The sequence below is a fragment of the Salvelinus namaycush genome, chromosome 39, assembly GCF_016432855.1.
Source record: "Salvelinus namaycush isolate Seneca chromosome 39, SaNama_1.0, whole genome shotgun sequence".
Lineage (NCBI taxonomy): Eukaryota > Metazoa > Chordata > Actinopteri > Salmoniformes > Salmonidae > Salvelinus > Salvelinus namaycush.
The window spans coordinates 4586958-4611221 of record NC_052345.1 but is presented as its reverse complement, the minus strand read 5'-3'; the positions used below and the strand labels follow the sequence as shown (position 1 = coordinate 4611221).

Below are 24264 nucleotides of genomic sequence, written 5' to 3'. Positions count from 1 at the left end.
AAAACTCTAGTTATAACCCCCCTGGCAGACACACACAGTCTGAGGTTTCTCCAGAGTCCAGTGCCATGTGTGAGTAGGCCTATGCTAACTGAGTTATGTTGATATTATCCAGGAGTTTTGACCTGTCTCCTGACTGCCCATGTCCCTTCACTTTGATGGACGCTCTGGTTTTCATCATAACAACTTATAACAGAGGGAGGTAAAAAGGTGAATTGTCATAGTTGTGGACTTTTCCAATGGGTCTTGGGGTACAAAAATAAGTATACGAAAATATCTTCACAAAAAGTAGAAGTCTTTGTACAAGCACAATTAATCAGAGACGATTAAAAAAAAGCAGACCCCAATGTGTGACGTTTCTCACAAAACGGAAGTGACGTTTTTGTGTATGCACTGTTGTCGATTTTGTTCTGCTAGCTAATGCTTTGGAAAACAGTAAGGAGCACGCTACTTTGTGATATCTCAATTGTTTTTCTTCGAAAACAGTTAGGTTTCGGTTACAATTCGTGTTAATTATGGGCACACATCTCCTGTTACATTCCTAAAACGTTTGTTTTGCATATTATTCAAGATGGTAGCGTGAGATAGTTAGCTATGCTAGCAGTTGTGCTTGCAAATAAGCTATCTTATTTCGAACGTCTAAGTTAGATAGCTAACTTCAAGGTGTGCAAACATTTGTAAACACAAAAACGAAGATATGACCGTGTGTTTTCTCCCTAGGTGACAAAGGCTATCTTCTAGTGCGCTGTACAAGCTAACAACATGGTAAGTTTTCAGGCTACATCAAAATGTGTTCAACACACTAGTAGCTAACATTAGCGTCCTTGTAAAATTAGCTCTTTTAGTGTTTGTCCACCACTGGTGGCACCAGCCACTGGAGCGGCAGGTAGCCTTGCGGTTAAGAGCGTTGGGCCAGCAACCGAAAGGTCGCTGTTTCGAATCCCTGAGCCGGCAAGGTGGATAAATCTGCCGTTCTGCCCTTGAGCAAGGCAGTTAACCCCCAACAACAACTGCTCACCGGGCGCCGTGACGAGGATGTCGATTTAAAGGCAGCACCTATCTAATTCAGAAAGGTTGGGTTAAATGCGGGAGTTGTACAACTGACTAGTTATTCCCCCTTCCCCTTATCCATATAGAGAAAAGCTGGTGCCACCAGTGGTGGACAAAAGAGCACATTTTCCAAGGACACTGTTAGCTACTAGTGTGTTGAATACTGACTAGGTGTTCCCCCTTTCCCTTATCCATGTAAGAAAACCGAATATGTTACTGTAACGTAACAATGTTCACACTTTCCTCTTTTTCCATGTCTCCTTTCTCAGGGTGAGAGGAAAGGACAAAACCATTACTACCCTCCGGACTTCGACCCACAGAAGGTAAATATGACTACTGACCATCATCACATATAATAATAGATGTGCAATAGGTTAATGGAGTTAAGAAATCATTCTACACGTGAGCCTCTTTTAATTAAAACCTGTTCTCACTCTGACTCTTTTCTCACTTTCTCTTTTTCCCCCCTTCCATTTCCCCCCCCTCCCTTTCTCTAGCATGGCTCCCTCAATGGTTACCATGGAACCCATGCTCTACGAGAGAGGGCCAGGAAACTGTCCCAGGGTATCCTCATCATCCGGTCAGTAACACAAACACACACATCAAATTCAGTAGTTTGATGGCTTACAGGAAACTGACTCTTGTCTATGTATTTTCACAGGTTTGAGATGCCCTATAATATCTGGTGTGATGGCTGCAAGAATCACATCGGCATGGGTAAGCTCGCTCTCTCTCTTACATTCTCAGTTTTCCAGCAAGTTGCTATACGTTTTCCTTTTTCAGAAACATAATTAATTACAGCCATTTCTTATCATACATTTGTGTCACTCAGGTGTACGTTATAACGCTGAGAAGAAGAAAGTGGGGACCTACTACACCACGCCAATCTACAGGTAAGACCAGACACATCTCAATCAGACACACTGAAGGCCAGTACATACATCTGTGCGTGTTTACCTGTGTGCTCCTCTTCAGGTTCCGGATGAAGTGTCACCTGTGTGTGAACTACATTGAGATGCAGACGGACCCAGCCACCTGTGATTACGTCATCGTGTGCGGTGCGCAGCGGAAGGAGGAGAGATGGGACATGGCTGACAATGAACAGATCCTCACTACAGGTAACTTATTTCTCCTCGTTGACCTTACATTCTGTTAGGTGTGTGTGTGTGTGTGTGTGTGTGTGTGAGAGGAAGGATGGGACATGGCTGTCAACAAACATCCTCATCCCTGGCAACTAATGACATTTGACCTCTCAGCGACCTTTTAGTGACCTCTTATTCTTTAATACGTCAAACCACAAAACAGAATGGACTCCAATTCTCTTCCAACAATGGCACTATTGATATCAGTTAATTTATAACTCCATTCCTGTGTCTTGTCTGCTCATTTCTTAGGCCTCATTGTCTTCCATTTCTTTATCTCTCTCGTGTGCTCTTCTTTTCTCACCTACCCCACTTATTTCCCTCTCTCTACCACCCCCCTATCCCCCCCTCCTTTCCCGTCCCTGCTCCCTCTGTGTGTCTCCCCAGAGCGTAGTGAGAAGGAGAAGTTAGAGACGGACCCCATGTATAAGCTGGACCACGGTGGTAAGGACAAGGAGAAACTGAGGAAGGCTCTTCCCTCTCTGTCTGAGCTACAGGATCACCAGGCTGGATGGAAGGACGACTTCATACTCAACAGCAAGCTCCGCAGGAAGTTCAGGGTAAATGCACTGCACTGTATTCAGATCATAACTGTTTATTTATTTGATTTGATTTCACCTTTATTTAACCAGGTAGGCTAGTTGAGAACAAGTTATCATTTACAACTGCGACCTGGCCAAGATAAAGCAAAGCAGTGCGTCACAAACAACAACACAGAGTTACACATGGAATAAACAAACATACAGTCAATAACACATAGGAAAAAAAGAAAGTCTATATACAGTGTGTGCAAATGGCGTGAGGAGGTAAGGCAATAAATGGTCCATAGTAGCGAAGTAATTACAATTTACAATGCACTCGAGGCCACATTTAGATTCTCTACCCTTCTCCTGAAGTGTACACTTGTTCGCCTCCCTCTAGTCTAGCCATGCCTACACCAATCCAATGCTTTTACATTTGTGGGGAGTAGTGAACGAGTGCACACTTCAGGAGGAAAGAGAGAGGATTGGGATTCGCCCATGGAATTACTCTGACTCTTTGTCAAATAGTCTATCCTTGATTCCTCGTATCCTATGTCCTTGCCTGCTTAAAACGCATTGGAGAAGTAGGTCAGTGTGGAGGGACCCTGGAGGTTTTCCCTCCAGTATGGTTTAAAAGGCGGCGAGGATGTGAGAAGCCCCTTGTAAAAGAGATGTATCTCAATGGGACTTGCGTAACTGGATAGCATGTACGTTGTGTAAATAGGGTGGATAGGTGTAGGTCTGTCTTCAGGGCTGCTGACTTAACTGTTCATCTCCACTGATCTAATACGCAGACTGAGAAGAAAGTGATGGCGGAGGAGGAGGAGAAAGACAACGCCGTGAGAAAGAGGACAAATCTGTCCATCCCTCTGCTGCCTGAGAAAGAGGAGGACAAGAAACTAGCAGCACTGCTCACCTACACAGCTCCTGACTGTAAGTGGGCATGTACACCACACACACAGAGAATAATAATGCACTCTAAACCAGACTCTCAATCACACACTGTTCATACACACTATAACACAGGCAAGTCCACACACACACACACACACTACTTTTTCATAAAAGAACACCATGCCTCCTTCTGTCCTCATCCCCTTCCTCTAGCCTACGATGACAGGCAGAACTACAAGCGGAAGGAGATCTCTAGCCGCTCCTGGTTCAGTTCCCCCACTCTGCCACCAGGAAGCGCTGCAGGCAGCCTACTTCAGAAGCTGGGCCTACAGGGGAAAGGTGCTGCTGTGGCCAAAGCCCTGGGTCCCCAAGCCTCCTCCCCTAACCCACACAGTCTCATAAGGAGGTAAATCAATGAATGGGTGAATTAGAATTTCCCCATTTGCTGACGACAGATAATCTTCCTTGAGCCCAACACACAACTAAATAGACTGCACAGTCAAAAGACTTTACAATTTACATGAATGTTAGTGGATCTATCAACATCAGAAAGTATGAATCAGTTTTCCCTTATAGATGATAATGAATAAGATGACATGGATAGGAGGGACCTGACCCTAGATCAGTACTCCTACTCTGAAACGCTTTGTGAAAACAGGCCCAGTAATGTTCATGTAACCTAAGCCACCTTTTTGTTGTGCTAACCTGTTGCAGTGGGTTCCCCATATTTGCTACACAGTTGATTGATAGTGTGTGTGTGGTTATCCACAGGAGGACCGAGGGCTCTGGGAACAAACCAGAGGCCTGCGCTACAGTCACACGCAGGAAATCAGACCCAGGAACCAATGATCTAGGAAACAGTCTCTCGCCGGAGGGGAAGGAGTTACACGTTGCACAAACACAAAGGACTGGGGGGACAGATTTGGGAGTTGCACAGCCTGAGCAGAGACTGGAAATGGTTGAAACTCACATGAGATCTCTGGAGATGCAGATTCTTAACACCACCACAGAAGAAGAGGACAGAGGACGATCGAAAGGAGAGGATTGTGGGACAGTGCTGGAGGACCATGACAGTAGTCGCTCTGGGGTGTTGAGGACGTCACTGGTTGCAGACTACAGCGACTCCTCCGACTCTGACCCCGGGGTGTCGGGGGAAGTTTCCCCTAGATGCTGATCTTGAGTCAGTTTTCACTTTCCTCCACTAAATGGTTAAGGTTGGGGGAGGGGAATCTGATCTGTACCTATGGTAAACATCACCCTGAAGCCAGACCTAGGAGTATGAGGATGGACTGTTGACTTTGTGTTAGACAAACAATACCTTTAGCCTGGTTAAAACAGACTGAATGCTGAGCTCAATATGCTTGGAAAGTGGAGATGCCATAGAACCCGCTGCAGTGTTTGCTCGCAAAAGAGATTTTGCGTTGGCTAATTAACGGTACATTTGTGAATTGTTTTGCCCCATAGTTCGCCAAAATGATAAGCTAGTTAGTTAGCTATCACTGCGACACTTTTGCTAGGTACAGTAGCGCTTCTGTGTCAATAGAATGTATTCAAAATGGTGACTAGGTTGTCTCCAGTTTATATGTTATCATTGTGATGCGCATCCATGTGTACCCACTTTCTATTGAAACAGTGGTGAGCCCTGCATTCAGTCTGGTGTCAACAGGCTACGAGACACTTTGCTCTATGGCCAAAATGTGTGTGTGGGAGACTGGGACTGAAGGTACAGTATGTATTAACAACACAAAGTGTTTTACAACAGAATGTTTTCACCATATATAACCATAGGCGAGAGGTTATTTTCCAGTTTTATTGATTTGTGTAGAAGTCGTGTATTATACAGATTGGAGTGATTATGCGAATGTCATTGAAAACAGTTGTCCTCTGATATGCAGTGTATGTCCACGTTGCTCTTGGAAATACATGTACATTTCATTTAATCTGATAAATATCTGGTCCTTTGCGGGTCTCGTAAATCAATGTCGTTTTTGTATTTTCTTTATAGAAACTATAAGCCATGATCAAGATAACTGAGAAAATAATGCACAGCCATAGATCCCAGTGATGTATGATTCATATTGGGAATATCAAATGTTTTGTCTTTGCTACACACACACGCAGAGGAGGCATACTATTTGGGGTATGTTACAGGATTACAAAAGCAACTGACCTCTTAGCATATTTGAAGCTTAGCTGCATTTGGTTAGCAATTGTATTCACCAATTATAAAAGGGGTGGGTATTGCTTGAATATAGTCTGCCAAAATAGCACACTCTTTGGTGGCTGGGATCCAAGGGGGAGTGTGTGTTGTCTCTGTGTGAAAGAGTTCTGTCCCCAGTGTCATGAGAGTTTAGTTCCATACACTCTCAAGATGGCGAAGGGAACACTGCTCCACATTTTGTTGCTTTGTGTTTTCTGTAGCTGTTGTGCCCAGATGTTCAACCGCCGAGTGCCGTAAGTTTTCCTTTCTCAACTGTTCACTTTGCTGCCGTAGAGGGTACTAAAGTTTTCCTTTCTCAACTGTTCACTTTGCTGCCGTAGAGGGTACTAAGTTTTCCTTTCTCAACTGTTCACTTTGCTGCCGTAGAGGGTACTAAGTTTCTGCTCTCTACTGAACGCGCTATTTCTTTAACTTGACTGCTGACAGGTGTGATTTCTTGGGGTTGTATATTACACAGTGGAATACTCAAAATACAAAAAAAATAGTTATTTTTTACTTACTTCTGGGCTGTTTTAAACTGGACTCCCTGACTTATACGTTTTTAACAGATGTATTACTCAACTTTTTAGGATGCCACCGGGTTCATGGGGTCGCCACCGGTAGGGTCTATGGTTATTATCTCTAAAATTCTAATTCTATTCATTCTAATTCAGCCCAAATCTAAAAATTCACTATATTCCTAATTCACAATTACACGTAACTGCAATATGTAATCATAATCAATAATGTATTATTAGTAATATCAGTCTAAGATCAATTGAATTTTTCTGAAGTGTATATAACACTCAATGTGCCCATTCAGATTAGAATATATGGACCTTGATGATTATTTTGGTCTTCATGAGTAAGTACAGAATCTTCTCTACCTTGTTGAACCTCCATGTCGCACTACCAAATGTTGGCATTAAAGGAAAAAAACAATGCCTCATTTATTTACAGTGAAAGAAATCCGAAGGACCACACCAGTCTGGAACCAAGGTACAGTGTTCCCAAAAGTATCCAGATAAACACAAAAGGCACTCCTTTCAGTTACTAAAATAATACTCACTGTATGCATGTCAAAGTTTGCCAAATGGGTAAGATTTTAAAATAAAGTTATCTTCTCACTCTCTTTTCCTCTCCCTCCTTAATCTTCTCCCTGTTCTCCCTCTCATCCCTTCTCCTCATGTACCCCCTCCCTCGCCTCCTCTCTTCTCCCCCTCCCATCCCTCACCCCAGGTTCATCCTCCTAGCCCCTAACATTCTGAGAACAGACAGTGAGGAGTCTATCTATTTAGAGTCCCATGGCCTCAACAGCCCTGTAACCGTCACCATAACAGTCCATAACTACCCGGGGGGGGGGACTAAGCTCCTGCAGGACATTGTCACACTCGGCCCGGCGAACAGCTACCACACCCTCAAGATCATAAAGGTGATTCAATTCACTACACCCTCAAGATCATAAAGGTGATTCAGTTCACTACACCCTCAAGATCATAAAGGTGATTCAGTTCACTACACCCTCAAGATCATAAAGGTGATTCAGTTCACTACACCCTCAAGATCATAAAGGTGATTCAGTTCAATTCAGCACACCCTCAAGACCATACAGGTGATTCCATTAGATTCAGTTCAATACACCTCACCCTCAAGAGTAGACCATACAGGTGATTCCATTAGATTCAGTTCAATACACCTCACCCTCAAGAGTAGACCATACAGGTGATTCCATTAGATTCAGTTCAATACACCTCACCCTCAAGAGTAGACCATACAGGTGATTAAGACTTGTCATGAGTATGTATGGTCCCTTATAATGCCTTATTATAGTGTCTTAATGATCCAGAATAAATAACTGCCATTTTGACTGAACCTCCTAGACATTCTAAAGGCTAATATCTGCTTATAAAATACTTATTCTTCCCCTCCCAGCTCCCTTCAGAGCATCTGGACAAGGGGAATGAGGAGTCCTCCAGGAACCAGTATGTGTATGTGAAAGCAGAGTTTGGGGGCTACCACGTAGCTGAACAGGTGGTCATGGTCTCCTTCCACTCTGGATACATCTTCATCCAGACAGACAAGCCCCTCTACAAACCTGGAGACACTGGTGAGGGGGATGGGGGAGAGGGAGAGGGAGAGGGAAAAAGGAAGTGTTCTCAATGAGATGTTAGGTTCATGTGAACGATGAAAGGCGTCTCTCTCTTTATTTGTCTGTCTGATCTCTCCCCTGCACTCGCTCTCTGCAGTACTATGCAGGGCTTTTGTGTCTACACCTACCTTCCAGGCCTTCAACAGCTCCATCACCATTGAATTCCAGGTAGCTAAAAGTTCATCACATGCCCATTAGCCTACATGTCTTAAATGATATAAAGTAACACTTCATTATGTTTTAGAAATGTAATATTGCATGCAATTTAAGGTGTGTGTGTGTGTGTGTCAGAATTCAGACGGCGTCGTAGTGAAACAGATCTCCAGGACCAGAGCCAAGAATGGAATCTTTGCTGATACTCACGTTCTACCTGACATAGTCAAGTAAGTCAAGAACATCATGAGGTTTCTAGCCTGGTATGAGGTTTCTAGCCTGGTATGAGGATTCTAGCCTGGTATGAGGATTCTAGCCTGGTATGAGGATTCTAGCCTGGTTTTCAAATATGTAACATTTTGCTTTATAAATCATTATGCCGCCTGGTCATAATGCTCTATAAATGTAGTCATTATGAGCAGTTATAACTCATAAGCCGTTATAAATGTGCTTGGAATACTGTATGAAGAGGATGTCCATACAAAGTGTTACCACTATCCTACTGCCATTTACTAATGCTAATACGTGTGTGTCTGTGTGTGTTTGTGTGTGTCTGTCATAGTGAGGGAACGTGGAAGATCATTGCAAAATTTGACAACTGGCAACAGAACAAATTCAGTAGTGAGTTTGAGGTGAAGAAATACGGTAGGTGGAAGAGCTTTGTAAATATGTGTGTGCCTGCCTGTATGTCATACAACGTGGTTCCCTCTCCATATGATTACTCGTTGAGCTAAAGCCTGGGCAGAAGCTTGGGGAGCTAACACGATGCTCTGTTGCAGTGCTGCCTGCTTTCAATGTCACACTGACTCCCAAGAAACCCTTCCTCAGTCTGGATGATACTGAGCTGGTGGTGGAGATCACAGCCAGGTTAGTAACACTAATGTAGACCTACTGTATTGCTTATTAATGTGTTATGTATGGCTTATGAAACCCTTATGTAGGTACCCTTCAGACAAAGTGTTACTAATGTCTATGGTCACAGCTACCTGTATGGTGAGGCCGTTCTAGTAATTGTATTTCTATGGTCACAGCTACCTGTATGGTGAGGCCGTTCTAGTAATTGTATTTCTATGGTCACAGCTACCTGTATGGTGAGGACGTTCTATTGATTGTATTTCTATGGTCTCATCTACCTGTATGGTGAGACCATTCTAGTCATTGTATTTCTATGGTCACAGATACCTGTATGGCGAAGATGTCCAGGGAACGGCCTACGTGATGTTTGGGGTGGAGGTGAACAAGGAGAAGAGGAGGTTACCATCGGTCAAGCAGGTCACCAATGTGAGTACTGGTAGTACACTACATTATGAAGTGCTAGACCCTTTCCGCAACTTAAAGTCATACACACCTCACACATCAAAGGGAGATCAATTCAGCGTAAAGTGTAAACATACAACAACCGCCATTTTCCTTCCTTCATTTCAGCTGCAGCAAGGCACCGCTACATTGACCATGGCGGAGATCAGGAAGGCCTACCCCGACCTTCGCTCCCTGGTTGGAAGCTCTATTTATGTCAAGGCCTCAGTGCTGACCAAATCAGGTAAGGTCAATAAAGTTTTATTGAATTAAGTTGAGTTGAATTAAATTACAATGGACCTTTGAATGAAGAAGGTCAGATGCAGGCTATCCAAAACCTGATGACTCACGTTAGCTTCCCAAGCTAATGCCTAGGTTAGAACCCAGTCGATCAAATTATGGTAGGATTGATTTAAAACCTTGCTTGAGACCTAAAGACTTGTGTTAGCTCCCCAAGCTAATGCCTAAACTTTGACTCAGCGGGCTAACACAGTCTTGTATCTTTCTACTCCTCTATAGGCAGTGACCTGGTGGAGGCAGAGAAGTCTGGTATTAAGATAGTGGAGTCCCCTTATGTCCTCTCCTTCATAGACACACCAAAGTACTACAAGCCTGGCTTGCCCTTCGACGTCATGGTAATGTCACAACATCAACGCTTTATAGACAGAAAGGATCAACCTTATTTGAATGAATTATGAGTCGTTGGAGATAAGAGCCATAGAGATGCAATATAATAATATAATTCTGTGATAAGAGAATGTGGTTCAGATCCAGGTCTAAAGTGTTTAAATCTCTAACTAGCCTCGTTCTACCATCCTCATCTCACAAGCTTACATTCTGTTAAAAGAAACGAGAGCGCAGTGGTCAGGATGGTGGATCAGGTTACCTTCTAACGGGTTCTAACGGTGTTCTTCAGATCCAGGTGAGTTTCCAGGATGGTTCCCCGGCTCATAACGTCCCAGTCCAGGTGAGCCTCCTGGCCAACCCAATCACCAGCCACCTTGGCACCATCAGGACCGCCATCAACATGCCTGCTGAGCTAGGCCCTCAGATCATCACTGTGAGTACCCCTAACAGGGCTTATAACCTGTTATAACCTGCTATAACACCCTCACTAAAGCTAATGGTGCTTATAACATGCTTACTGAGATACACCCGCAGATCATCACTGTAAGTACCCCTAACAGGGCTTATAACCTGTTATAACCTGCTATAACCACCCTCACTAAAGCTAATGGTGCTTATAACATGTTTACTGAGATACACCCGCAGACCATCACTAAGTACCCCTAACAGGGCTTATAACCTGTTATAACCTGCTATAACCACCCTCACTAAAGCTAATGGTGCTTATAACATGCTTACTGAGATACACCCGCAGATCATCACTGTAAGTACCCCTAACAGGGCTTATAACCTGTTATATCCTGCTATAACCACCCTCACTAAAGCTAATGGTGCTTATAACATGCTTACTGAGATACACCCGCAGATCATCACTAAGTACCCCTAACAGGGCTTATAACCTGTTATAACCTGCTATAACCACCCTCACTAAAGCTAATGGTGCTTATAACATGCTTACTGAGATACACCCGCAGACCATCACTGTAAGTACCCCTAACAGGGCTTGTAACCTGTTATAACCTGCTATAACCACCCTCACTAAAGCTAATGGTGCTTATAACATGCTTACTGAGATACACCCGCAGACCATCACTGTAAGTACCCCTAACAGGGCTTATAACCAGCTACAACCTTCTATAATCACACTCAGTAGAGCTAATGGTGCTTGTAATCAAGTATAACCAGCTATATCCACCCTCAGTAATGTCCTAAGCAGTTATAACAACTATCGGTTCTTAGTGTTCATAAGCAAAACTTTGCCTGTCTGTTTCTGTGTACCTGTGTGTGTACCTGTGTGTGTACCTGTGTGTGTGTGTGGCCATGTGTACGTGTGTTTGTGGCCATGTATGTGTGTACGTGTGTGTGGCCATGTTTGTGTGTACGTGTGTGTACCTGTGTTTGTGGCCGTGTACGTGTGTGTGTGGCCATGTTTGTGTGTACGTGTGTGTACCTGTGTGTGTGGCCATGTATGTGTGTACGTGTGTGTGTGGCCATGTATGTGTGTACCTGTGTGTGTGGCCATGTATGTGTGTACCTGTGTGTGTGGCCATGTATGTGTGTACCTGTGTGTGTGGCCATGTATGTGTGTACCTGTGTGTGTGGCCATGTATGTGTGTACCTGTGTGTATCTGTGTATGGCTGTGCGAGCGTGTGTGTATCTGTGTATGGCTGTGCGAGCGTGTGTGTATCTGTGTATGGCTGTGCGAGCATGTGTGTGTGTCTTGGTTTTCATGTGTGTGTCTGTAAATCCTAAACACACAGGCTGAGACCAAACAGACGGGCCTACAGCCAGAGCAGCAGGCCAGACAGCAGATGACCCTTCACCCCTACACACCCTTTGACCAGCGGAAACAGAACTACCTGTATATCTCCACTGGGACCACCACAGTCTCTCTGGGGCAGAGCCTTGGCCTCAGTCTACACATCAACGCTGCCGACAAGGCCCACAGGGAACTCATCACTCACCTCACATACCTGGTGAGTGGATATAGTACAATGGAGTAGCATACAATTCAATTGAACAGCTGGTGAGTGCAAACTGTAATGGTCCAGATTTTTGACAATCCAAAATCAAGTCTTTTCAAGTTACCCCTGTATATTTATATTTTCTACCATATGTTGGTACCATATATAGCTTACACGTTTACATAGTTGTAGCTCTGTCTTCAAAATGTACCTTTGTCTGTCCCCAAAGGCAATATTTTGTGAAAAAAATTAAGTGTGTCTCAAATTCCTCCTACAGGTGTTGAACAAGGGCAAAATCATCGTTGCCAAGAGACTAGAGGTCGGAGGTCAGGACATGACCAACGTTCTGTTGACCATTACCACGGAGATGATGCCCTCATTTCGCGTTGTGGCATTCTACATGCTGCCGTGGGCGGGGACTTCGGAGGTGGTGGCTGATTCTGTGTGGGTGGATGTGGAGGATGCCTGTGTTGGGGCGGTGAGTGGACTGGACAACCCAGGATATGTTTCAAATACAACCTTAATTCCTTCCTTGATACCTTCCCTTCTGCGTTGACATAATCACTGATTAGTGTTGATTGTACAGACGAACGCAAACTGTCATGTTTGGACAAGGTCATATTTTCTTTGTCCTCTCTCCTATATCCTTCAGTACAGTTGGTTTGGAAGGACCTGATTGGTTACGTTATGGTGATGACAGACCTATGTCGTGTTAGATCCAAAACAAACCCCCCCCTCTCCCCAGCTGGCTCCAGGCCCCCAGAGTACTACCACCCAGGGAAAGGGTTCAACTACCAGCTTCTCATGTTCCACTATCTTTCCTCTCATTTCAATTCAAGGGGCTTTATTGGCATGGGAAACATTTGTTAACATTGCCAAAGCAAGTGAAGTAGATAACAAACAAAAGTGAAATAAACAATACAAATTAACAGTAAACATTACACTCACAGAAGTTCCAAATGAATAAAGACATTTCAAATATCATTGTCTCTCTCTCCCCCCCCCTCCCCAGTTGAGTGTTGGTCCAGCTGGCTCCAGGCCCCCAGAGTATTACCACCCAGGGAGAGGGTTCAACTTCCAGGTGAGAGGAGACCCAGGAGCCATGGTCAGTCTGGTGGTGGTGGACAACGCTGTGTTCCTGCTCAACAGACAGAGGCTCACACAGAGGAAGGTGAGGGAGACTGTGTGGGTCTGTGGAAATCAATAGACAGAGACACAGATAGGAGAGTAATGGGGACAGTGGAGGGGTCAGTCGATCAGCCAATCATCTGAAGCTACCATCTGGATAACACATCTCTGACTCCTCTCCTCTGACTCCTCTCCTCTGACTCCTCTCCTCTGACCCCTCTCCTCTGACACCTCTCCTCTGACCCCTCTGACTTATCTTCTCTGACTCCTCTGACCCCTCTTCTCTGACTCCTCCCCTCTGACTTCTCTTCTCTGACTCCTCTGACCCCTCTCCTCTGACTCCTCTCCTCTGACCCCTCTGACTTCTCTTCTCTGACTCCTCTGACCCCTCTTCTCTGACTCATCTGACTCCTCTCCTCTGACCCCTCTTCTCTGACTCCTCTCCTCTGACTCGTCTCCTCTGACTCCTCTGACCCCTCTTCTCTGACTCCTCTCCTCTGACTCCTCTCCTCTGACTCCTCTCCTCTGACTCCTCTGTGCCCCCGTCAGATCTGGCAGGTGGTGGAGGGGGGGGACATAGGCTGTACCCACGGTGGGGGCAGCAACAGCATGGGTGTCTTCACTGACGCTGGACTACTGTTTTACTCCAACACTGGTGGAGCCACCTCTTCTAGACAAGGTAGCACACAGACGGACTGACGGACTGACGGACTGACGGACTGACTGACTGACTGACTGACTCCTCTAATGGTTGTTGTCTCTCTTTATGTAGTGTTATGTTGTCTCTCTTTATGTAGTGTTATGTTGTCTCTCTTTATGTAGTGTTATGTTGTCTCTCTTTATGTAGTGTTATGTTGTCTCTCTTTATGTAGTGTTATGTTGTCTCTCTTTATGTAGTGTTATGTTGTCTCTCTTGTCGTGATGTGTGTTTTGTCCTATATTTTTATTTACTTTAATTTTAGCCCCCGCTCCCACAGGAGGCTTTTTGTAGGCCGTCATTGTAAATAAGAATTTGTTCTTAACTGACTTGCCTAGTTAAATTAAGGTAACATAGCCTTTGCAGGCATCCAAAGGCCATGTTTGCAATGTTCTGTTTGTTTACTGTGAGCTTGCAGGGAAGATTAGTAAAAGCAAAACATTCCAGAGTCGCCCAATCATAATTTTGAGTAAGACAGACCAGTGGGCTTGTATAGACATCTGTGTTTCTTGGTTTGTAGAACAGTTTAATTTCGTTGTTTGCCATTCCTGTGTTTCCCTCCCCTCCCTTCCATCTCTTCTGCAGGCATGCAGTGCCCAGGGAGGTCCAGAAGGAGGCGCTCTGCTGAGATGTTGCAACGCAGAACTCAACTGGGTCAGTGACAGAAACAGTGCTATGTTCATTTTTGGTTGATGTATGGAATGATTCATTGATTGAGTGGGGGACTGATTTATTGACGGATAGGTGGATCGATCGATTGATTGATAGATTGATGGTTCTGAGCTCTCTCCCTACAGAGAACCACTACAGAGAGAAGCTGTTGCGTCAGTGTTGTAAGGATGGCCTGAGAGAGATCCCCATGCCTTACTCCTGCACCCGGCGCTCCCTCTACATCACTGAGGGATGGGAATGCATCAAGGCCTTCAGGTACTGAGCTGAGTTCAATTGAGCTGAGTTGAGTTGAATTGAGTTGTTGAGCTGAAGTGCACTGAACTAAACTGTTTGGCACTTTCAGGTACTGCTGCTCCAAGTACAGGGGAGAGGAGTTTGACACCAGACTACCCTCTACCACCACCATACCCCCTACCACCACCATACCCCCTACCACCACAGCTCTACTCAGGCTGACCCTGGACAGACCCATTTTTACCAAGCTACATAGCAGAAACTTTGCCGATTTTGGGATTTCAAGAGGTAACATTGATGATGGTGGACTAGCTGGTTAATGAATTGTTAGGTGTTTGTGGCAGCAGTGTTGTAGTACTCGAATCCGGTCTCGAGATGCATAGTGAGTGTATCAGTCTTGTCTCAGTGTCAGGTACATTTTTACTCAGAAACAATGAGGACTCATCATTTCTCCCCGAGACCAGCTGAAACCAGCGGAGTAAAACAGGAATCATTGTCAGCAGTTAGCGCTCGTGGTGGGAAGTTCCACTCTTTTTACTGACTCTGATCTTTACGACCCATTCAGTCAAAAATGACAAATCTTTCTACTAATTGTGTTCATTTGCGTCGCTGTTAGAGCTTCACAGTGGAGGTGTCATAATACCCATAAAACCTAGCTGTCAAATGGAAATGGTTCCAATCGTTTTTCCACCATTCATTTTTCCCACAGGGGATTTTAGAAACACTTAAAATAAGGGCTGTGTTTTGTGTAGGCTTACCCTGGCATGACGTTCTGATAACCATGTAAATCTCTCTCGGACAAGGGGACTTTTATCAATATATTCGGCTCTATTTACTTTACAGCTAATTAGCATCAAAGTAGACATGTCATGCAAAACTACAAATCCCTGCAAGTCATCTCTAGCTGACACCTTTGCTAACATTATCAATTTATTAATTACTACATTAGCTAATCCAGAGATTCTTACCTTTGCCTCGATTCGTCAGTCTTGTCCAGATCATTTGTAGTTCTTTATGATAGCCACGTTAGTTTCACCTGGTCGGCTTGGGGATTCAAACAGGTAACCTTTTGGTTACTGGCCCAATGCTCTTAACTGCTAGGCTACTTTCTGCCCCATTTCATTCACCAAAGGGGGCTTATTGGAGCTGACATTTGTGACAGACTTGTAAACGTGATTGCTAGGCATACAAATGAGATTATTTCTTGATACATTTGAGACGAGGTCTAGTTGTGGCCGTCCCGGACTAGATTGTGAACGACTCTTGGCGGAATGCATTGCTTGACTACCATGAGGGTGATAAGCGCAGTCGTTTGCAAACTGCAGCACCCAAAAGATAAGTTCTTGAGTTTGAGTTGGTTGAGCAGAGGCTGTGTGTGTATTGATTCTACAAAGCTGTGTCCATAACATTCAATAACCAATGAATTGCAGTCTTTCTTGCACCATGTGATTCATTATCAGTTCTGATCATGTATTTTTCTTCTGAATGCTCATGATCTACACTGCTCAAAACAATAAAGGGAACACTAAAATAACACATCCTAGATCTGAATGAATTAACTATTCTTATGAAATACTTTTTTCTTTACATAGTTGAATGTGCTGACAATAAAATCACACAAAAATTATCAATGGAAATCAAATTTAACAACCCTTGGAGGTCTGGATTTGGAGTCACACTCAAAATTAAAGTGGAAAACCACACTACAGGCTGATCCAACTTTGATGTAATGTCCTTAAAACAAGTCAAAATGAGGCTCAGTAGTGTGTGTGGCCTCCACGTGCCTGTATGACCTCCCTACAACGCCTGGGCATGCTCCTGATGAGGTGGCGGATGGTCTCCTGAGGGATCTCCTCCCAGACCTGGACTAAAGCATCCGCCAACTCCTGGACAGTCTGTGGCGTTGGTGGATGGAGCGAGACATGATGTCCCAGATGTGCTCAATTGGATTCAGGTCTGGGGAACGGGCGGGCCAGTCCATAGCATCAATGCCTTCCTCTTGCAGGAACTGCTGACACTCCAGCCACATGAGGTCTAGCATTGTCTTGCATTAGGAGGAACCCAGGGCCAACCGCACCAGCATATGGTCTCACAAGGGGTCTGAGGATCTCATCTCGGTAACTAATGGCAGTCAGGCTACCTCTGGCGAGCCCATGGAGGGCTGTGCAGCCCCCCAAAGAAATGCCACCCCACACCATGACTGACCCACCGCCAAACCGGTCATGCTGGAGGATGTTGCAGGCAGCAGAACGTTCTCCACGCCGTCTCCATACTGTCACGTCTGTCACATGTGCTCAGTGTGAACCTGCTTTCATCTGTGAAGAGCACAGGGCGCCAGTGGCGAATTTGCCAATCTTGGTGTTCTCTGGCAAATGCCAAACGTCCTGCACGGTGTTGGGCTGTAAGCACAACGCCCACCTGTGGACGTCGGGCCCTCATACCACCCTCATGGAGTCTGTTTCTGACCGTTTGAGCAGACACATGCACATTTGTGGCCTGCTGGAGGTCATTTTGCAGGGCTCTGGCAGTGCTCCTTCTGCTCCTTCTTGCACAAAGGCGGAGGTAGCGGTCCTGCTGCTGGGTTGTTGCCCTCCTACGGCCTCCTCCACGTCTCCTGATGTACTGGCCTGTCTCCTGGTAGCGCCTCCATGCTCTGGACACTACGCTGACAGACACAGCAAACCTTCTTGCCACAGCTCGCATTGATGTGCCATCCTGGATGAGCTGCACTACCTGAGCCACTTGTGTGGGTTGTAGACTCCGTCTCATGCTACCACTAGAGTGAAAGCACCGCCAGCATTCAAAAGTGACCAAAACATCAGCCAGGAAGCATAGGAACTGAGAAGTGGTCTGTGGTCACCACCTGCAGAACCACTCCTTTATTGGGGGTGTCTTGCTAATTGCCTATAATTTCCACCTGTTGTCTATTCCATTTACACAACAGCATGTGAAATTTATTGTCAATCAGTGTTGCTTCCTAAGTGGACAGTTTGATTTCACAGAAGTGTGATTGACTTGGAGTTACATTGTGTTGTTTAAGTGTTCCCTTTATTTTTTTGAGCAGTGTATTTTCCTGCATATGACAGACAGTTGGTGGTCAAAGCACGTCTCTGGAGCCGCCGAGCCTGAAGAGTGTGTGTTAACTTTTACTGCCTACTCATCCCGGATCCGGGAGCACCCCCCACAGTAAAAAAGCTGACTAGCATAGCCTAGCATAGCGTCACAAGTAAATACTAGCATCTAAATATCATTAAATCACAAGTCCAAGACACCAGATGAAAGATACAGATCTTGTGAATCCAGCCATCATTTCTGATTTTTAAAATGTTTTACAGGGAAGACACAATATGTAAATCTATTAGCTAACCACGTTAGCAAAAGACACCACTTTTTTTACTCCACCAGTTTTTTACTCCATCAGTAGCTATCACTAATTCGACTAAATAAAGATATATATAGCCACTAACCAAGAAACAACTTCATAAGATGACAGTCTGATAACATATTTATGGTATAGCATATGTTTTTTTTAGAAAAATTTGCATTTTCCAGGTATAAATCACAGTTTACCATTGCAGCCACTATCACAAAACTCACCCAAAGCGACTAGAATAACTACAGAGAGCAATGTGTATTACCTAATTACTCATCATAAAACATTTCTTAAAAATACACAGCGTACAGCAATTGAAAGACACAGATCTTGTGAATCCAGACAATATTTCAGATTTTCTAAGTGTTTTACAGCGAAAACACAATATATCGTTATATTAGCATACCACATGAGCTAACATCACCCCAGCATTGATTCAAGGCAAAAAGAGCGATAACGTTATCACCACCAAAATATATTAATTTTTTCACTAACCTTCTCAGAATTCTTCAGATGACAGTCCTGTAACATCATATTACACAATGCATATAGAGTTTGTTCGAAAATGTGCATATTTAGCATCACAAATCGTGGTTATGCAATGTAGTCAGTCAAAACATGGCATGCATTCTGGCCGGCGCCATCTTGGAAAGGCACCTAAGTTTACGATTATTTATCGATTAGATTGACTAAAAAAATACAGGTTGGACAGCTAATGAAAGATGCATTGGTTATTAATGCAACCGCTGATTTAGATTTTTAAAATTAACGTTACTAGACATACAGTGTGCGTTACAGCCAGACTAGTGCCGCAATAATGGCCGACAAATGCGTTTACATTTTTCCACATAAATACGGAATAAAATCATAAATAGCTCTTACTTTTGGACGAGCTTCCATCAGAATCTTGGGCAAGGTGTCCTTTGTCCAAAAGAATCGTTGCTTTGTTGTAAAACGTCCTCTTCAACTTCGGAACTAGCAGCTAACAATAGCTACGTGGCACACACATGTCCAAATCCTCAAAGCGCAATACTACGAAAATTCCGAAAATAGCAATATAGTCGCATAAACTGATATAAATCGGTTTAAAATAACTTCGTTATGATGTTTCTAACACCTATATCGAATTAAATCACAGACGGATATATCTTAGGTCGATAACGAGAGCTTTTGAGCATGCCATTCTGATGTCCTCTCTTGCGTCTTGACGAGCGTCCAAAAGAACGGACATGTCACTCCATTGCCTTTTATAAACTCTGAGAAACACGTAGAGACTCCATTCCACTTCTCATTGGTTACTGACATCCAGGGGAAGGCGGGTGCAGTTCATTTCGACCCATAGGGCACACACAGAGCTTTAAACTGATCTGAGAACAGAGCCTAGTTTTCTGACCTTCGCATGTCCTGTCATGATTTTTGCTGTAGAAAGAGTTCTGGTTCACCCACAGACATAATTCAAACGGTTTTAGAAACTAGAGATTGTTTTCTATCCAATAGTAATAATAATATGCATATTGTACGAGCAAGAATTGAGTACGAGGCAGTTTAATTTGGAGACGCAAAATGTCGAAGTTGAAACAGCACCCCCTGTAGTGACAAAAGGTTAACCCTGCTGTTGGGTTCATTGCGGCCAGCATTAGCAGGTCAAACAAACGACTAAAATGAATGAATCATGAGTCTCGAGTCAGTCAAAAGAGTCGTTCAAAAATAATGAATTGTTCGCAAACTGCACATCACTAGTCAGCACGTAAACCAGCTTCGCCAGGCCAAATATCCACGCTCCTTTCATGACACATGAATATCTGATCCCCTATTGAAACCTGGGGTTCCTACTTTACTCGTAAAATTACTGTCCATTACTTTCACTACAAAGTTTGATGATATTTTTTAGTGCTCAGCAGGATTTCCTTGATTTGCTGGTAGGAACTAGTGTGGGAAATTGCTTGAAAGTTGTATGCTAACGATTAGTAAGGGGAGACTGGGGTAAGCTTGTCTTTTTATGGACCTGTTTGGATTAGTGATAACTTTTGTCCTCAGCATTTATCACCATTCTGAATGTCTAAAGAATGTCCTTCTGAAATCTGAACACAGAAATACTGGACATTTTCAACTCTTATTATGGTGGATTTACACTTTTCTGGTCTCGGTCTTGGACCCCTCGCCCCCCTCCCGGTCTTAGTCTTGGACCCCTCGCCCTCTCCCGGTCTTAGTCTTGGACCCCTCGCCCCCCTCCCGGTCTTAGTCTTGGACCCCTCGCCCTCTCCCGGTCTTAGTCTTGAACCCCTCGCCCCCCTCCCGGTCTTAGTCTTGGACCCCTCGCCCTCTCCCGGTCTTAGTCTTGAACCCCTCGCCCCCCTCCCAGTCTTAGTCTTGGACCCCTCGCCCCCCTCCCGGTCTTGGTCTTGAATCGGTCTCGCTTTAGGTGGTCTTGGTCTTGAGTCGGTCTCGCTTTAGGTGGTCTTGAAAACAACACTGTAGGTCTTGTTAATTAAGTTGAGTTGAGTCTGTTGAGTCTAATTTAATTCTAACCAGATCTAACTTCCGTCCAAGTGGCCCCTGTATGTTACAGCAGAGAACTGAGCTCAAAATGATTGATTGCTCAATTAATCCAGCAATCAATCGATTCATCCACCCATCCATCAAACAGAGTTGAAACATATTTATTTTTTGGCATCAGGTGAAGAAATATTGCCCCAGTCTACAATGAGACTGGGATCCAAACGTGTTATGGAAGGACAGAGAGTGTCTCTTGCTGAGGAAGAGGATGAGGAAGAGGAGGATGACTTTATGGAAGAGAGTGAGGTGACAGTAAGGTCTAAGTTCTATGAGTCATGGCTGTGGAGCGACCTGACGCTGCCCAGTGTGCCTGAGGACAGCAGAGACGGGTGAGTGAATGTGTGTGTCTGTCCTCTCACCCCCTTATAGAAAGGGACAGCAGTTTCCCTGCTCATAGGCTAAGACTTGGTTGGTTGTACGTACCACATGACCTGTCCAGGGAAAACTCTTTCTATGAGGGGTTGACCAATTTAGTGATCCCAGTCGAAAGGGGAATAGGCCAAGCCACACCCCTCTCACCCTTAAAGGGATACTGCAAGGTTCTGGCAATTAAGCTAGTGTACCTGTAAACTTAGTCATTGCACTAACGTTAGTTATCATTGGCTTGCTAAACTACCTATTTATTAGTATTTTATTTATTTTACCTTTATTTAACTAGGCAAGTCAGTTAAGAACAAATTCTTATTTTCAATGACGGCCTAGGAACAGTGGGTTAACTGCCTTGTGTCAGCTCGGGGATTTGATCTCGCAGCCTTTCGGTTACTAGTCCAACGCTCTAACCACTAGGCTACCTGCTCTAACCACTAGGCTACCTGCTCTAACCACTAGGCTACCTGCTCTAACCACTAGGCTACCTGCTCTAACCACTAGGCTACCTGCTCTAACCACTAGGCTACCTGCTCTAACCACTAGGCTACCTGCTCTAACCACTAGGCTACCTGCTCTAACCACTAGGCTACCTGCTCTAACCACTAGGCTACCTGCCGCCCTGGTAGCCGCCTATAACTTCCTTCATACTGCACATAGAGACGCACAAATGGTATCCACGAGTTCATTAGACTCTGGAGAAGTAGAAAACGGCAAATTGACAGAATCTCGCAGTATCCCTTTGAAATGAAACTACCTACTCTGTAAATCCCCAGAGTTGCACCACAGTGGACTGGAGGTCACATTGAGACTGGCTGAGTTAACAGATCAGAAACAGCCTGGCCTTTTTTTCACCCCCCCCAAAAAAAAATAAACACTGTTGCACCATCGTGTACTGTCCCAGGGATATTTATGTGTGTTTGTGTCTGTGCGCGTCCGTGTCACTGTTAGCATTGTATTAGGCAACGGCATCAATCGATCACAATCCACCAGTCTCTCTCTATATTTATCTTCAAGATAATGTTTTACTGTGCTCATGTCACAAGCTGAGCTTACAAGAGGTCAACTCAATGGGATTCATTAGTTTGGGTCTGTTCCTTACAGGTTGGCAACGCTGCATGTGGATTCCGTCTTCCCAGACACTATCACCCAGTGGGGAGTACTAGCCATCAGCTCCTCACCTGTCACAGGTAGACCCTTCCCTTCCCCTGGGCTAGCCATGGACCCAGTCCCTAAGTGCTACGCCCTATGCACTTGTTGGCAAGGTGAAACACCAATCAGAGGGCAAGGTGGAACTGTTACCATATCACTAACGCCTGTCAAATCCAATCAGATCACCACATGTGCATAGGGCTTAGGATTTAAGGGGTCTATTTGGGATTGGACCTAATTCTCAGTGGTCTAAAATGGCTTCCTCTCACTGTACCCATATTCAGTCATTTCCCAGGAGGATTCCAGGTAGTATGCTAGTGGGGATACTGGTACGATATAAGGAATACAAAGTATTGCTGTACAATTCAAGCATTCTAAGGCATGGTGTCCTCAACCACCTGCTGTTGTTTGTTTGTTTGTTTCAGTCATTTTGTTTTTATTCCAGGTTTCTGCGTAGCCGAGCCGTGGAATGTGCGTACGTGGAAGCGTTTCTTCGTGGACCTGAAGCTGCCGTACTCAGTGGCGAGGAACGAATACGTGGAGATCAAAGCTGTGCTCCATAACTATGGCGATGAGGACATGGAGGCAAGCTCACCTCTGACCTCTCACCCATGACTTCTATTTAGTCCTCAAGCCTTACCGTAACCATCAGGCTGATGAATTAATATCTGAGCCTGTAGATCGAGGCAACCTCTATCTACCTACTACTCCCACCCGCTAGCTCCCCTCTGATCCCTTCCTGTCAGCCATTTTGTGTCTCAACCGTTCCAGTTTCCTCCTCTTTTCAGCTTACCTAGAAGCAATGGTGCTACTGAAGACGGAGGACATGTGCTGTGTGGCGTTCAATGAGAAATCCACCCAGTTCTGCTCACTTCCTCTCAGCCATTTTGTGTCTTGACCATCTCCATTTCCTCCTCTACTCAACCCAGGTTAAGGTGGTGCTACTGAAGACAGAGGACATGTGCAGTGTGGCGTTCAATGAGAAATCCACCCAGTTCTGCTCACTTCCTCTCAGCCATTTTGTGTCTTGACCATCTCCATTTCCTCCTCTACTCAACCCAGGTTAAGGTGGTGCTACTGAAGACAGAGGACATGTGCAGTGTGGCGTTCAATGAGAAACACACCCAGGAGGTGACGTTGAAGGGCAGCTCATCCCTGGTTGTTCCCTACACCATCATACCGCTCAAGGCCGGAGAGATGCTACTGGAGGTCCTTGCCATGGCCAAAGGGTTTATGGGTAGCGACGGGGTCAAGAAGACGCTACGCGTGGTGGTGGGTGATTATTTCAGATGTTAATTTAAAAATATATTAAAAAAAAGATATATATATATATATATATATAGCGACTGTGAATCAGTGTCCTTACCTAAGATACGAGGACCGGTATCTCTAACCTGTTTTCAAAACCCTGTAACAGGTGGAAGGAGTGCAGAAGACTAAAGTGCAGAGTTTTGTATTGAATCCTTCTGCCAAGGGAGGTCACGGTGAGTAGAACTAAGACACTCATCATCTCTAACCCTAATGCGTACCATTACCATGGGAACGGTGAGTAGAACTAAGACACTCATCATCTCTAACCCTAATGCGTACCATTACCATGGGAACGGTGAGTAGAACTAAGACACTCATCATCTCTAACCCTAATGCGTACCATTACCATGGGAACGGTGAGTTGAACTAAGACACTCATCATCTCTAACCCTAATGCGTACCATTACCATGGGAACGGTGAGTAGAACTAAGACACTCATCATCTCTAACCCTAATGCGTACCATTACCATGGGAACGGTGAGTAGAACTAAGACACTCATCATCTCTAACCCTAATGCGTACCATTACCATGGGAACGGTGAGTAGAACTAAGACACTCATCTCTAACCGTAATGCGTACCATTACCATGGGAACGGTGAGTAGAACTAAGACACTCATCATCTCTAACCCTAATGCGTACCATTACCATGGGAACGGTGAGTAGAACTAAGACACTCATCATCTCTAACCCTAATGCGTACCATTACCATGGGAACGGTGAGTTGAACTAAGACACTCATCATATCTAACCGTAATGCGTACCATTACCATGGGAACGG

General features: G+C 44.7%; 2 protein-coding genes across 6 annotated transcripts in view; both read left to right on the top strand.

The window, feature by feature from the left end:
- The first annotated feature begins 375 nt into the window (after positions 1-375).
- On the top strand, positions 376-5571 carry LOC120032524 (coiled-coil domain-containing protein 130 homolog). 2 transcript variants are annotated; one of them, XM_038978661.1, is made up of 11 exons: positions 376-432; positions 718-762; positions 1317-1370; positions 1545-1627; positions 1709-1764; positions 1880-1940; positions 2023-2165; positions 2577-2749; positions 3505-3643; positions 3818-4010; positions 4376-5571. In XM_038978661.1, the coding sequence occupies exons 2-11, from the start codon at positions 760-762 to the stop codon at positions 4776-4778; spliced, it is 1308 nt and encodes a 435-aa protein (XP_038834589.1). In that variant the 5' UTR covers positions 376-432; positions 718-759; the 3' UTR covers positions 4779-5571. The 2 variants fall into 2 exon arrangements, with proteins under 2 accessions (XP_038834589.1, XP_038834590.1); XM_038978662.1 differs by having other exon boundaries at positions 392-482.
- A 343-nt stretch (positions 5572-5914) lies between these two features.
- Positions 5915-24264, top strand: part of LOC120032520 (venom factor-like) — a 31016-nt gene continuing 12666 nt past the window's right edge. The window contains exons 1-26 of one of the 4 annotated variants that reach the window (XR_005473829.1): positions 5915-6058; positions 6395-6424; positions 6628-6669; positions 6765-6803; positions 7044-7236; positions 7737-7911; positions 8051-8121; positions 8245-8336; positions 8669-8751; positions 8886-8973; positions 9285-9387; positions 9532-9646; positions 9922-10037; positions 10319-10462; positions 11791-12006; positions 12272-12472; positions 13007-13165; positions 13672-13801; positions 14405-14473; positions 14617-14746; positions 14835-15013; positions 20776-20983; positions 22125-22210; positions 22618-22757; positions 23235-23444; positions 23590-23656. Coding sequence is in view for 2 of the 4 variants with exons in the window: in XM_038978653.1 (XP_038834581.1) it covers positions 5976-6058; positions 6395-6424; positions 6628-6669; positions 6765-6803; positions 7044-7236; positions 7737-7911; positions 8051-8121; positions 8245-8336; positions 8669-8751; positions 8886-8973; positions 9285-9387; positions 9532-9646; positions 9922-10037; positions 10319-10462; positions 11791-12006; positions 12272-12472; positions 13007-13165; positions 13672-13801; positions 14405-14473; positions 14617-14746; positions 14835-15013; positions 20776-20983; positions 22125-22210; positions 22618-22757; positions 23235-23444; positions 23590-23656 (3169 nt within the window). In the remaining 2 variants the exon portion in view is untranslated. The remainder of the gene's footprint in view (positions 6059-6394; positions 6425-6627; positions 6670-6764; positions 6804-7043; positions 7237-7736; positions 7912-8050; positions 8122-8244; positions 8337-8668; positions 8752-8885; positions 8974-9284; positions 9388-9531; positions 9647-9921; positions 10038-10318; positions 10463-11790; positions 12007-12271; positions 12473-13006; positions 13166-13671; positions 13802-14404; positions 14474-14616; positions 14747-14834; positions 15014-20775; positions 20984-22124; positions 22211-22617; positions 22758-23234; positions 23445-23589; positions 23657-24264) is intronic. The other 3 variants (XR_005473828.1, XM_038978653.1, XM_038978654.1) reach the window with 3 other exon arrangements.